The 15,104-nt window shown below is 43.2% G+C and overlaps 1 protein-coding gene across 1 annotated transcript; it reads left to right on the forward strand.

Moving 5' to 3' along the window:
- Positions 1 to 3,428: 3,428 nt before the first annotated feature.
- On the forward strand, positions 3,429 to 11,271 carry GABARAPL1 (GABA type A receptor associated protein like 1). The gene is made up of 4 exons (XM_010220765.2): positions 3,429 to 3,623; positions 7,574 to 7,652; positions 8,635 to 8,753; positions 10,199 to 11,271. The coding sequence occupies exons 1-4, from the start codon at positions 3,534 to 3,536 to the stop codon at positions 10,262 to 10,264; spliced, it is 354 nt and encodes a 117-aa protein (XP_010219067.1). The 5' UTR covers positions 3,429 to 3,533; the 3' UTR covers positions 10,265 to 11,271.
- The last annotated feature ends 3,833 nt before the right edge of the window (positions 11,272 to 15,104 follow it).

Below are 15,104 nucleotides of genomic sequence, written 5' to 3' on the forward strand. Positions count from 1 at the left end.
ACGCTTAAACACTCCAGATTAAAAGTACATTGTTTGGACACTTTGTGGACCAGTTTGTGCTGGGTATCCAGTGTGGAAAAAACAGGCAACTTCATGTCCAATTCCTGCTAGCACACAGACACAGAGTTTGTCACATGCCCATGACTTGGCATTTTAATAGGAACTCAAAGTCAGATGATCACCTGTTTGTCACTTTTTCTGCATGTATCATCTTCCTGACTGCTGTTGCGCCAGTGACGTTATTGTTATTATTGAGCTACTGGAGACAGCCAGGAATTCGGTGGCTGATGGAAAGAAGCAGGAAGTGGGAGGAGTGAGACTCATGGCTGCACATCTAGGGCTGCATCTTTAGGACTGAGTGAGGAGGTTTGTGATTCCCACACCAGATTTGTCATGGAGAAGGAGCCACCTGGCAGTGTTCTCACTGGCCATATCAGACCAAGGAAGAACACCAAAACTCATCCCTGGTTTCTAACAAATTTTCAAACAAGAGCCTAGTCCAATTGCCTTCTGTAGGGTGTTGTAGTGAGACACAGCAATTATAGCATTATAGCAGGACAACAGGAGGAGTTGAAGATCCGATATGTTAAAATGGCCAGAATAGTTTGGCAGTCTGTGTGAAACAGGCTAGAAAAATTCTTTCTCTTGTGTCCTTGAGGAAAAGGCATTAACAGCACTTGACATCTTCAATACAAATCAAAAGTAGATGTCTATATTCAGGTTAGAAGAATCACAACCATGCCTATTTATCTTCACTGACTGTAAGGACAATTTAAGAAGTCAGACGTGGCTGTATGCACCTACACTTATTCTGAACCACATTCCCAAGCGAGATAAGAGCATCTGAAAACTACCACCATTTGTGCAAACAGATGCATCAAAGTAAATTTATTTCTTAGATCTATCCCACTCACATGCAAAATCAAGGAGATCAGAGTGTATGTACCAGGGCTTGGAGAAAGAGCACTACCAAAAGACTACTGAGTTCATTGCTGCCTGCTTTTGAAAGCAAAGGTAGGTAGCACACAAAACACTGCTCTGTAAGTCACGGGAGACAGACTAACATCCTGGATCTTCGCTAGGGAAACTGTTCGATCCAATGTCCTTAATGCGGTTAAACTCTAGGTTTCTTCTTTATCCAAAAGACACAAAATAATTTTATATAAAATAATTTTATTAGGATTCCAGCTCAAGCTGGGTGGCTCCTCAGAGCAATTCTGAGCAGAAAATTCCCTGGGTATTTATATCCCTGCAGATTTGTCCATTCTCTGTGTGGTTGCACCAAGGATTACTTGACAAAAAGTAGCTTCTTCACTCGTTGGTTTCCCCACTGTCTCCACGTGTAGTTATGGTACTCACTCATCATGTTTGGACTTGTTCCTTGTTTCTCCTTGTTCAAACTGGCTCTGACAATTTAGAGAAAAGTTCAGGAATATGCAGCCTTAAGCTTCAGTAAATTTAGCTACTAGTGCTAAGCAAGCACTATTATATCCAGTGATCTGTTGTGGAAATTTGTAGCAGGCTCTTTCCTACACCTGGTGCCAGCATCTCGGACTGTGCATATTACTGACACAGTGATAGAACCTCCAGTAACGTCTCATCTATGAGTTACTTGGGAGCAGGCTAAAGGGTTTACTTGAGTACTGCTAGAACAAGACCAGAGCTTTATGCTCCTGATCCTGTTTTTTATCATTAAGGAGCACCTTAGATCCAGCTACTGCATACTCTTCATTTTTCTTTTTTTTTTTCTTTCATCTTTCTTTTTTTTTTCACTTCAGGATTCAAGTTGACTGTTCACTATATTTCTTCTGCATTGACCTGCAAAAAGTGCCTACAAAACAACAATAGCGTTTTCCTTATCCTGGTTAACTCTGAAGCAACACAGTGGCAGAATGTTGACTGAGATATGGGAAACTTGGATCTTTTCAGCTATGCCATTGGTGTAGCTTTGGACACATCAAGCATTCAAGTGCTGTCCTATTCAGCAAATCCTACTACAATAAAGGTTATTACACAAATAAAAGATCATGCTTGAAAAATTTCTGCTTCTCTGTATGAGGCATGTATTGAAAGAATTAGAATATTCTAATATACTCCTATTCAGTTGTTCATTCTCCCCAGGACAGCAGCAATTATTTTTTTACTGATCTGACCATGCTGATCCATTTATTAGTATCTTCCTTTCTTCTAGTGAAAGACTGGACTTAATAAAAACAAAGATATTCCAAGTACTTATCTGTTGAGTAACTAGGCTAAAATTGCCCCACTGCTTTGGTTTGTTTACAAACAGTTTGCTTGAACTGTCTGCTGTTTGTAATGCACACTGGCACATTACACATCACACCTTCGGCCCTTGTTATTTATATTATTATAACAGAAACATTATAAACAGCATTAGTCATGAAAACAAGTCTTTGTTTTTTTCCCTCTTAGATATCACACCTAAAATACTTCAGTCTCATCACCTGTTTCAAAAAAGTGGCAGCAGAAGCATTCAAGCATTACTTGGGGAAAATGAGACCTAGGGACACATAGTGGTTGACCCAGGCCTAAACCCTGTACCAACTGCCTTCACCAAGGGGAAACTTTCCAAATTTGCTCAGGTCTCAAGAAAGGCAGGGTGGTTATCCAAGTGCCAGCGAATTAGAGACCCATTAGCTGCTGCTAGCCTTGATGGGCAGCTCTATTTGGGACAGCACTCCACAGGCTGGGTGCTTGCCCTAGCTGCTGTCCCTCCATAAGCTTTTCAACTGTGGTGCATTAAACAGGCACTGGCAAGACAAGGAGGGAGGGCAACACGGCTGACTGCAATTACCAGGCATGATGTTTCTGCTCATGCAGCTGCTCGGCCCTATTCATAACCCCTGAGTCATGCTGGGGACTGCGACACAGCTTAATGGCAGGTTCATTCGGTCCTTCCCCGCCCCCTCCCCCCGGGGGGGAGGGGGTGATGAGGCGACAACCAGGCTTTATACAATAACACATATATAAATATATGCTGCGCGCTCCCCTCCCCCGCGCGAGGGGGTGTCCTTCGCGCCCGCGCGGACTCGGCACACGCGGGGACGCGGGGGGGCATCCTCCGCGCCCCCACGCGCCGCGGGGCGCAGGCCGGCGCTTGCTGCCCCCCGCGAGGCGCGGGCCGCGCGCGGGGAGCTGCCGCGGCCGCCGCAGCGTGGGAAGGGCGGCCCGGCAGGGAGCGCGGGGGCCGCCGCGCATCCTGCGGCAGGCGCCGCCCGCCCCGCCGCGGTGCGGTGGAACCGTCTGGAATGGCGGCGCGTTGCCTCCCCGTGACGTCACGGTGCCCGCCTCGCTCCGCCGCGGTGTGCGTGAGCCCGGCCAGGCGCGTCCTGCTGCAGCGCGGCGCGGCGCGGTGCGGTGCGGCGCGGTGCGGTGCCGGGGGGGCACGATCCAGCTCCGCTCTGCTGCGGTGGGTGTCGGAGGGCCCGCGAAGTGCCCGTCCGCAGCGCAGGGGGCGGCAGCAGCAGCAGCAGCCATCGGAGGGGAAGCCGACGCCTGGCCCGTAGCGCAGCATGAAGTTCCAGTACAAGGAAGACCATCCTTTCGAATACAGGAAAAAGGAAGGGGAGAAAATCAGAAAGAAATACCCCGACAGAGTGCCTGTGAGTGCAGTGTGTGCGCGCGTCCTCGGGCAGTGGCAGCGAAGGCAGCATGCAGGGCTTGGCTTGCTGTCCTGCCACCGTCTGCCTTTGTTCTTGTCATCAGCTGCTCTATTTTTGGATTTATGAATTGGATTAGTAAGGTCGATGTTCACACTCCTTCATGTGCAGATTCCAGGCTGCTTTTGCCTCTAATGCGTAGCCAGGGTTTTTTTTTTTTTTTTTATGTTAGGACCCACTAAGGTCTCCATCAGCACATAGGTGTGGATGGCGGGGTGTAATGCGCCCTCCCTCTTCCAGGGATCCGCACCAGCTTGGCAGTGGGAATCTTATTATGGCAGCCTGTGTGCGTGGGACTGGTGGGAGGCGGCAAGAGCTTACTGTTTTTCTGTGTGAAAATGGAGAACTGTGACTCTGTCCAGCACTGCTCATAGGAAACTAGAGCTGTATCCATTTGATCAGATATCCCATTATTTTTGCCTTTCTTTCTTTTGGCCTGTCTTTTTGGTACAGCCTTACTCTGTTCTTGTGCTTTATATGAGAGAAAAATGACACTTAAGATCCCAGCCCGTCTGCCCTCCTGTTTAACCTTCTTACAGAAAAAAAAAGAAAAGCATCTTTTTGGAGACAAGAGTTTTGACCTCCTTGCTGTATTTCCTCATGCTTAGGTGCCTGTGGAATGCCTGTGGGAGACTTCTAGCTTTATAATTACTGGTATAATTGGAAAAAAGAAATGACCAACCAAATTAATTGAGTTTTTTTTTTTCTTTTTGTTCTATTAAATGTTTTGCAGTTGTTCTTTCTTTCCGTTCCCACTGGAGAGATCCGTCCCAGATTTACTGCCTAGGGATACTGCGTTCAAAATACCTGAAACTGTGAATCTAAGGCTAAGGGGAAACAGTTATCCTACATGTTTTCCTGACAGGCCAACACCATTTGTATCTTAGGAGTAGCTTACAACTATACTAGTGAAAATGTTGGGAAGTCAAAATTTGGGTGCATTTGGCCAAGCTGCAAATTTGGGGCCTTTTGGCCTAGCATAGCAGGTTGAGAATACAGCTAGGCAATGAAGAAGTGAGTGCTGTTGAGGGAGCACAGAGGATGAGGACCGCAGAGAGGGTGCTGTCAGTCAGGAGTGAGGACAATTAGCATGGCAGTTTGGGCAGCAGATCATGACAGATGTATCCAGAAGAGCCATGGGGGGAGCTGAGAACTGGAGCTGGTCTGGCAAGAAAATAATGACATGAAGACAGAGGGGGCATCAGCAGAACTGTAGGGAGGAAGCCAGGAGCAGAATAGCAGTGTGTATTGCAGTTAAGGCTAAGTGAAAAAAGCTGCATTGGGAGGCCTGGATGTGGATTATGAGGGGAGAAGCCTGTTGAGAGAGCTGCATGTAGAACACATGAATGCAGCCAATGGGATTCTTTTTATCGCTTATGTCTGTGCCCTTCCTGATGGCAGGATCCTTGAAGATGACATCGCTTTGGTTGCCTACACTGCAGTGTCCTTATACAACTCAGCATTCTGCTGAGTTTATAATATAGTATGGCACAGTCTCATGAGACTGCTGATGCCACCCAGCAACAACAGATATGCAGATAATTGGTTGCTGCTCTTTGGATTTTCTTTGGTGGAGGTGGGAGGGAGGAATGCACATGCAGAGGTCTGTGAAGGTTTTAGTGTTTGAGAAAAAGATATCTGTGTTACCAAGCAAGCGAACTGCTGCTGCTAATCAGTCTCGGAAAGCACTGCCATTCCTGCTCTGCGGCTCTGCAAGAAGGAGATCTGTTAAGCTTAGTGATTATCTAATTTGAATGCTTCCTACAGATTTAGAAGCCCCAGCATTCTCTCTTCTTCCTCACTAGCTTTGGACTTCCCCACCATCTTCCTTTCCTTTGTTATTCTAATGACCAAATTGTGATCAGGATGACCAAGATGCTTTCAGGGTCAGGATGATCATATCACTGCTGCTGGCTAACCCCCTTCTACTTGTCTGTATTTTGGTGATTTTGAACAAGAAAGGTTAGTTTTCACTGTAAGCTATTATGTTAGATATCTTGTAGTATATATGGTAAAAGTGCTGTTGCTGTTTGGCCAATACATATTCAGTGAGAACAACTTTTTTTTTTTTTTCCCCACAGCATTCACCCTATGTCAATTGCTTCTTCATAGAAATGCATATCCTACCACAACATTCAAGCTTTAGAGAGCTTGAATGGCTTGTACAGACTGAGGTACTTGAAAAAGCAGGTTATTAAAAAGGCAGAAGTGGCCATGTTTCTATTTTAAAAATAAACCTACACTTTTCAGAGATTTTGACCATGTTGAATCATCCAAATGAAGCCCGCTGGAGAGGTGTCCAACTAATATCTCTATGCACAGGCATCCTTTGCAGATATTCACTTGGTTCTTGAAAGAGTAGACCTGGATTAATATGGTACTTTGTCCAGGCTAATATAGATCATTGTAACACAGGAAAGGCCAACTGAACATGAGAAAACACTTCTTTGCTGTAAGAGTATCTGAATACTGAAATGAGTTGCCCAGAGAGGTTGTGGAGTCTCCGTTCTTGGAGACATTCAGAACCTGACTGGAAATGGTCTGGGCAACCTGCTCTCTGTGACACTTCTTAGAGCAGAAGGATTGCACTGGGTGATCTCCAGATGACCCCTACAACCTCAACTCTTTTTCTGATAATTTATTTTCTCTGTCAAAATGATGTGGCAACATCATTTAGGTTCCAGAGACGACTTGGTCCACATCGTTTCATCCCATACAACAGAGACAGTTGCTGATTTTGATTGGCAAAGAGCTTTGGGAATATGGAACACTTGGAAATCAGTCCTGCAGTGTCCCAAATTGAGTCCAGGACAGGGTCCAGGAAAAGAAAAAGATAAGAACGTTGAAAAATCAAGCTTCTCATTTAGATGGCCAAAATGGCTTCTGCAGATAGCAAGTCACATAGACTGAGTCGCAGCATGTCATTTCCAGTTCATAAATAAATAAATCTGCATTTTTTTTTCCATGCAAACTCAGTAGCTCCATGGAAACATACCTCCAACTTTGGGAAGGTTTCCTTGGATTTTCTTGCAAGAAGCTCAGGTCGTTTTGGAATACTTGTTACTTTTGAGATAAGCATTTTGCCTAGTTCTGATGACAACTCCTTTGCTGTAGCTGAAGATCTCTTAGCCCATTTGACTTCAAAGCTAGTGAACTTCATCTGCATGGTAATTAATAAGGATTGGTGTTTTGCATTGAGTTTCCTAATTCCAGAGGCCCGAACATTAATACGTTTTCAAATTCTATTATTTATTTATGTGGTTAAGAAAACACACATGACCGTATGAAGTATAATGTGCATTTGCAAACTATAGAGTCTAAAACTTTACTACTGAACTAACTGGGCTTAAAAAAAAAAAGAAGCTTCTCCAAACTTCACCAATGATATGTAGTTTTTCTTTATTTTTTCTTTATTCTTTGCTTCTTCCTAGAGCATTCAGGGTTGGTGATTGTAGAAATTAGGATATGGGACTATTGGGACTAGGGCTGATTTTAGGCCAGAAAGTTTGGAATCTGGAAATAATTCAAGTTATCTGCAATATCTCTTTATATCTGTGTGTTAGTCTCCAGGCAGCTTCTTCATACAGAAATGAAACATGCATTAGGACCATCAAGGTGACCTGATTTTTTGCCTTTTTTTAGCCATTACAGTTTATTTTTATGTGCGTTTCAGTCTCCATTTTTTACTCACTGTGGTTACTGCATCTGTCCAGGGCTCCCAACATAGCTGTTGCCAGTGATTTCCAGTCTTTTTCCTACTTGTCCATTTCTTAAAGGATAATATCCTTTTCCACTGAGGCTTCTTGGTCCACTCCTCCTTACAATAACCACGGTTAGTTTCTTGCTTTTCTTTCTCTCTCTCTCTCTTTCTGACTTTCACTCTCTCTCTCTAGGTAATTGTGGAAAAAGCACCGAAGGCCAGAGTACCTGACCTTGACAAAAGAAAGTATCTTGTGCCTTCTGACCTCACAGGTAAGAAAATTTACTGACTTTTGCCCTGATTTTCAGTGAGTATGTCTCTGAAGTTATTTTTACACTTATGCTCAGCCTCAAGAATATATCCATCTGAGCATCTGATGCATCTTTTCATTGTTTGAGTTTAGCCATACTTATATCTATATATTTGTATGTTATAGTTTGGTTTGTGACATACAGAGTTCTCTGAGGTCTTTTGAAGAATCCCAGTGACTCAGCTAATGTGTATGTGTCACCGCTTACCTTTATGATGAAAATGACTGAATTGTGTATCATAGTAACACAATTATCAGTCCATGATGACTTAGCTGCAGCTCAAGTTGACAGAGCCTGTATCCTTGTTGCAGAAAGAGGCAAGTTCTTAAAATAGTCCTCCTGTTTTCCACTGCCAGCATTGGAGTCATGACCACAACAAAGTTCCTTTTCAGAATAGTAATGGCCAGTTTGTGTGTGATCATGTTTGTTTTCATTTGAGAATGTGAATCAGTTAAAGGAACAGAATCTTTTTGATAGTTGACTGTGGAATGCCTCGTGCAACAAAGCTCAAGCAGATAGACTGTAAGGATTACATTTGTTTTCAGGAATGACTGTTTAACCTGAGGCAAAAATCTGTATGGTACCTTTGCCATATAGGATTTAAAGATTAAACTGATTAGAGATTTTCCCAATGGTCCCTGCTATAGGGCATTTACTATATAGATGGGAGTGTGGATTTAGAGGGTACAGTGGTCAGAGTCAGTGTGGGTAAACCTGAAAAGCTGCACTGAACCAACACTTACTAGCTCAGTGCGGGTCAGCTGATAATGCAGTGACCATCATGAAGTTCTTTCTTTCCTGCATTTTTCCTTCCCCCCCACCCCTTACTTTATATATACAGCATTCCCTTTCTTCTTTTCCAAAGGGAAACAATCATTCAAAGTTGCTAAACCAAATGAACACTCTTTATGCATTTAAAGCATTCTACCCTGTTCTTCTTCAGTTGGCCAATTCTACTTCTTAATTCGAAAGAGAATCCACCTGAGGCCAGAAGATGCCCTGTTCTTCTTTGTCAATAATACCATCCCTCCTACCAGTGCTACCATGGGACAGCTGTATGAGGTAAGCCTGGCCCATTTCTTTCTCTCTTTGGTGGAGTGCCCATAAGAATGTATATTCTCACTGAAGTATCACTGGGTGCTGCTTAAGTGCCAGTGGGTGAAGCTTGGCAACAGGTCCATAAAACTGGACCCCTTACCCTTGGCAATATTCCATGAACTGCTGGGAAAGTTCATTTTTTTAGTTATAAAGAGGAGTCTGGAGTCTAATTCTTTTAGTTGTTTGCTAGGTAAAAGTGTTGTTGTATTAGGTGGTGAATAGTTGCCTGAGCAGTGACATGTTGATCCTACTACTTAAAAAAGCATTGCCATAAAACACCTGTCTATACTGAGGAGGAGAGAGTGTGACGGGAAAAATGATGAACAGACTTACCTGTATCAGCTTACCTGCTTATACAAAAGAGGTTTCCTTTTAGCCAGGGTAAGAGCACAGTATCACGGGACAACAAACTTCCTACAAGTGCTTTTCAGGGAAATCTTATTCTTTGGTTTGGATTCTTTTTTTTTTTTTTTTTTTTTTTAACTTGTATTGTATATGCAAGGACACTGTGAACATTGTCTCCCACAATTTCTGCTGAGAAGTACTATTTGATCCATTTTGAAGGCATATTCTTTGACCATCAAGGTAACATTCCTTAATTATATTGGCATTATATCAAGACTAGTTTTTAGCCTTCCTTGATTTCAGTCATGAACCTCCCTCCTGCTGTGTTCATGTCTTATAATAAGAGCCTTCAGCATGATGCTGTAAACCCCATTTGGCTCATCACTTTTTTTGATAGTAACTGCACAATACAGTATAGGCTAATAAAGGCAATATGAAGTGAACAAATACAAGCACTATTGCAAATCTGAACTCATCAGAGTAAGGTAGATCTAACTGTTTAGATCTAACTTTCTGGGACTCTGTTCCAAGCATTCTGAAGACTTTTTATGTCTGTGTAATCACTTAACATCTTAGCTTTGTAGACGATGTGTACAACAGGGCTAGAATTGCAACCATCTGTCAAGGTGTTCTGAAAAATAGCCGTTATAATTGTTTGGCAAGTATGGAAGTATCCAAAGAGTGTTTTTGATTTGTTAAAGTCTTTCCTTGCAATCTTAAGTGCAAATGCTGAGATTCTGCTGCACAGCCTGCAGCACACAGAGCTATCTGCTCCGCAGTGCTTGCATGTTTCTGGCATGTTCTGGCTGCACTAGTAAATTCAGCGTGCTCCCAGATGTGACATTCTTTAATTTAGTTGTAGAGTTGTGGCCACAAACTTGCTGTAGGCTCAGCCATTTCAAGGGCCCTGTGCTATAACAAAGTTAAGCTTCCACAGAGAGAAAGAAGCAGTGAAAGAGATTCTAGGCCCTCTTGCTGTTACAGTGGTCTCTTGTTTGGGCATTTTCACATATGATTAATTACAGGGCTTTGGTTTGTTACTTTTTCCCTCCCTCTCCTCCCAGGATAACCATGAGGAGGACTATTTTCTCTACGTGGCCTACAGTGATGAGAGCGTCTATGGCAAGTGAACACCAGCCACCAGTAATGCAGGCGAGATGGAGAGATGGAACTAATTTTGGAGGATGGGTTTGTGTTGGAGCAGAGGAAGGAGAATGTTTGAGAAGAGGAGAAGAGAACTGGAAGTGAATCACCTGCACAATGCCATCACCTTCATGCATTAATTATAATCATTATTTTTAAACTGAGGGGAGGGAGGGTAAAAAGAAATGGTGTGAAAGGGCAAACTTATTGGCTAGCAAGAGATTCTGTGCTGTGGGAGGGGGAGACTCCATCTTTCCTAGTTCTTCTCTTGCCACAGCTGGAATTTGTTAGCCAGTACTGGAGGCTGCTAGACAAGCCAGGGTTGTGGACCTTCTGCAGAGTGACTGGGAAGGAAAGAAATGACTGTTCATATGTAACCCTTTCATTGGATGAGGGAGGCATGTCTGGAGCATGTATTGTACACTGACCTTGTCACACCTTGCCCATGGTTTGGGGTACACTCCTATGGGCATTCAGTGAGCAGTGCAATATTTGTACTGCCCACATAAGGCTGTCCTGTGCTGACAGTCCTCACTCCAGCTGCTGCCTGCCTGTGATGTGTTGCAAGATTATTGCATTTCCCACGACATCACTATTAAAAGGGCTAACTCTGAGGGCTGGAAACTCTTCAGCTGTGATGTGTAAAGGTTGAGAGGAAGGGGAAGAAAGGAAGGACTTATTTTCTTTGTTGCTTTAATTGCAAGTTCTGGACAAAAGTTTGAGACCAACTCTTTTGTTCTTTTCAGTGAAACCAATGGATAGACTCATACGCGTAGGGCTAGAAGGGACATCAAGAGGACTTCTAGTCCACTCAGACCCTGAGACAGGACTGAGTATACCGAAAATGGCCATTTCCATGGCCATTTATTTACATTGTTTTTCATGATCTTCATTGATGCCAATCTTGTGGGCTACTGTGATAGCCTCTTCATTTTCTAGCTAGCCTCCAAGTGAGAAAGCTTTTTGTGTTCTTACTTAAGGCAGTCTCCCTTGCTGTATATTAAGGCAACAACTTGATGTCGATTAGATAATCTATTTGTGATGTCTTTTGTAATAATCTTCTGCAAGTTTGAAGGTGGCAAAAATTCTGTGGATTTACGCTCCCCTTCCATGTCTCATTTCTGTACAGATCTTGCACCACATTCACAAGCAAAGGAAATTAGTCCCTCACAAATGCATTTCCCTGGCTTTCTGAACTGGATACTCTTTGCCTCCAGGGAAGTGCTTTTAGGCCTGAGGGGGAGGGGAGCTAAATGGCTACAGGGCAGGTTTTCTATAAAATGCTTCCCGTCTACTCCACCCCTTTTAAGACAGTACCGTTCTTAGAAAGGTACCCAACAGATTTTGTCCTGTGCAAGCCTTATGCTGCCCTGCTAAAGCAGTTTCTTCCTGGTGACACAGCAGATTTTTCCATAACCACTGTTACTCTGATGAAGGAGTTGAGCTTTGGTCAGTGAGATGACTTCAGGAAAATTCTAGGTTAAGGTTTTATCTGAAAAATTAGTGAACTGAACTGTATTACTGTAAACATTCCTACATACAGGAGGGGGACCAAGAAGGAGGAAAAGACAAGAAGGATGAAGAAGATAGGCAGATGCCAATGTAAGATGGGGGTGTTCACTGTATTTACATGGAGGAATTAGATCCCATCTCCTCAGGAAGGAGAAATCAATATGAGTGTCCTCTGACTGTAGGAGAGAGGGAAATCAAATTTCAACCCTTTTTTGACTGCTGTTCCACTGAAGTGTGTAAGGCAAGAAGAATATTTGGGGAGTGTGATGAAAGTAATTGGCAGAGTTTTATGCAGGTCAGGAGGATCATTGCCTGTGTGGTATGGAAGGTAGTAGACTGGAATGAGAGAGAAGGGAAGGTGTGCAAAAAGATATATTTAGCATAATCACTATGAACAGACAGAAAATGGGAGAGTAAAGGAAGAAATACGTGGCTTAGTTATACCCAGCTTCTTAACTTCAGTCATATGCTCATCTAGAGTAAACACTGGGATAAATTACACCTGCTGCCTAATTTAACTCAGTTCTGCCTACACTGTAGAGTCCTCTCTGTTTGACCCACTCTCCTCTGATCATCAGGCTCTTTTCACACGCTTTGCTTGCAAATATACATCAGTCTCTTTTAGGAAATTCTCTAGTTTCTGAAACAAAAAGCAGATCCAGAAGACTTTGTAGGGTAAAAGACAAGGTGGGGCAGGACAGGATGGCATGCATATCTACCACTGTCACACATGCTCACATTCATACTACTAAGCACATGGTTATGTGTGTGTGTGTGTGTCTCACACTAACATGGACGCATTTAGGGGAGAAGAGTTGGAAAGTGAATCACTTGACTTGCTGTTCAGACCTCCTCTTCCCTCCTACTACTGGGTTTATAAGTGATGTAGGGTACTAATCTCATCTGTTTAGGATTTCCTGATTAATTATTTTACATTTCTTTTAACTGGGTTGTGACATTTGCTTCTGTTTTTGTGGTAGTCCAATACTGTATAAGGTAATTGTGGATTTTTTTTCCGTTGGTTAGCATCTTGTAAAATAAAATTCATATTACTGAGCTAAATCAACAATAAAGACATATTTGGAAATCAAATGTTTGATCCAAAATAGTGACTGTAAGGTCTGCTTCCCACATACACAGCTGGAAATAAAGGGCCTGTCCAAGAGGGGCAGCTTTTTTGGAACTCCTCACTGTTACTTTCTCTCTGAGACTCTGGATTTCTTCTGTCCTGTGTCTTTTTCTTTTCTTTCTTTCTGTGATTGTATTGTCATGTGTCTAAACCCTCCTCTCTTGCCATTCCATTGGAGTGAGTTGTAATTGTACCCGAGTGATATGGAAAGATTTCCAAAATTCAAAGAGAATACTGGGGTGTATTTTCTGACACTTTAAGGCACGGAACAGTTCTTCCTGCAGGGCCAAAGGGCAGATGTCTTGGGGGAAGCCCCAGCGGAGAGGCTGGTCAGAACCATTAGTGCTCATTGCCCATACACCAGCGTATCCATTTCCCATCTAAAGAATATACTTTCTTGCTCCCCAAAGAATGAGAGAGGTGAAAGTCTGAGCTGCATTTAAGCAGACATAGCCCTCTCTCCAGTGGGCTTGACCCTTTGCTTGGAAGCTTGGACGAGTCTCAAGCAGAGCTCAGGCCTGGAACTATAGGTGTTAGAATTTGTTCATATTTTTCTTGCAAAAGGGTCTGATTCTCCCTGATCTTTCACTCTGCCCAGTCATTGTCAGCTGAATGTTGTACTGACATTTGTGAATTAAAAATTTTTTAACAAATGCTGTACATAGTATTCTGCTGCTGCTACATCATATCATTAATATCCCATTTTCAAATAGAAGCATTGCTAGAGCTGTGTTGGATTATTAGCAGAATGAAAAAAAATCCACCTCCTGTCTACTTATTTTTATTTTAGTCCAGCTAGAGCCACCTTTGTCAGTGCCAGGACCCTATTTTGTTGTTTTGTCAGAAATTTTCTCTGCTCTTTTGAGCAATCTCCTGCAGCGTTCACATACCTCTCAGTAACCTGGAAGAGTTTCATATGGAAGTAGTACCTGTTACTGGTAGCAGGACATTCTCCTGGCTCGTGCTGGAACTTAACATCCTTGAGCCAATTCACATAACCATTTGATCAGTGTTCTTCCCCTTGACTAACTGCTACTTGGCTTCTTTGAAATAGTCTTCCAGCAGCAGCAGCAGCAGCATCCGTTAGGTCAATGAATCTCTGGGGTTTTCAGAAGACATGACTTCTTGTTATGTGCTGGGGCAAAAGCACTTCAGTAATCCAAGTATTTAGAGCCCCCTATGTGGCATGTAGCACGACTGCCATCAGACCTACAGTCTTTTTCCTTCCTCCTGGAAACCTTACTGTGCTCAGATATGATCTCTCCCAGCCACTTCTCAGTGCTACGGGTACTGTTCACGAAGGACCGACAGAGGGAGCTCTATGGAAGTACAGAACTACTGAGAAGAGATCCTGAAACTGTCTTCTAATATGCTGAGCAGATGAAGAATTGATGGTATATATCCTTGTTAAGCCACAGTCTCTCCTCCTTGAACTAAACCCTCTTCTGTCTTCCAATATCCACTTATTTCTGTAGTAGCACCTGCTCTTTCTCCCCAAGATTAGTAGGAAGAAAGTGTTGTGTTTTGTTTATTTAAACCTTTGATGTCATTGCCTGCCTAGCTTTCCTCTCTCACAGGAGGTGACAGAAAGATGGCACTTTTTCTAATGCAGCGGCATCACCTATCTTCATTACCTGGGGTTAAAAGAGATTTTGCTGCCAAACATACAGGGAGCAGGGTTGTGGGAAATGGGAAAAAGGAAAGAAGATGCAAATTCTTCACTTCAAATAGTCATTAAATATCACTCTCACAAGAAATACACACCCATGAGCGCACATCGTGTACCTCATGCTGGAAATGCTACACTATGCTCTCACAGACGAACTTGTGCACATGTCCATCTTCTGCCATGTCTTCTACAACATGATACATGCTGGCCCCATTATGAACATTACCATGCAAACACCCACTGCATGTCTTCAACTTTAACCCCATGCTGTAATGAACATACATGTATTCCTATGTCAAAAACCACACACCTCCTATGCCAAGCCCTGCATCACAGCAAATAGACAATGCATGCTGTTTGGACAGTGTTCACCTGTAGAGCACAGGTAAGCAGAAAGAATCTAATGAAGAGCGGCGATATACATTACATACGCTATAGGTCAACTCCTGACACAGACAGCACAGATAAAAAAAAGGAAAGGAAAAGGAAGGTGAATGTGCACACACTCTAACATGCA

This window comes from Tinamus guttatus, unplaced genomic scaffold, assembly GCF_059628265.1.
Source record: "Tinamus guttatus ecotype Peru unplaced genomic scaffold, ASM5962826v1 Tinamus_guttatus_pri_ptg000408l, whole genome shotgun sequence".
Lineage (NCBI taxonomy): Eukaryota > Metazoa > Chordata > Aves > Tinamiformes > Tinamidae > Tinamus > Tinamus guttatus.

Bases quoted from the DNA above. Each gene is read 5' to 3' on its own strand.
- GABARAPL1 (XM_010220765.2), top strand. From the start codon at position 3,534: ATGAAGTTCCAGTACAAGGAAGACCATCCTTTCGAATACAGGAAAAAG. The intron at 3,624-7,573 runs GTGAGTGCAGTG...CTCTCTCTCTAG, and splicing joins AATACCCCGACAGAGTGCCT to GTAATTGTGGAAAAAGCACC. The intron at 7,653-8,634 runs GTAAGAAAATTT...GTTCTTCTTCAG, and splicing joins TGTGCCTTCTGACCTCACAG to TTGGCCAATTCTACTTCTTA.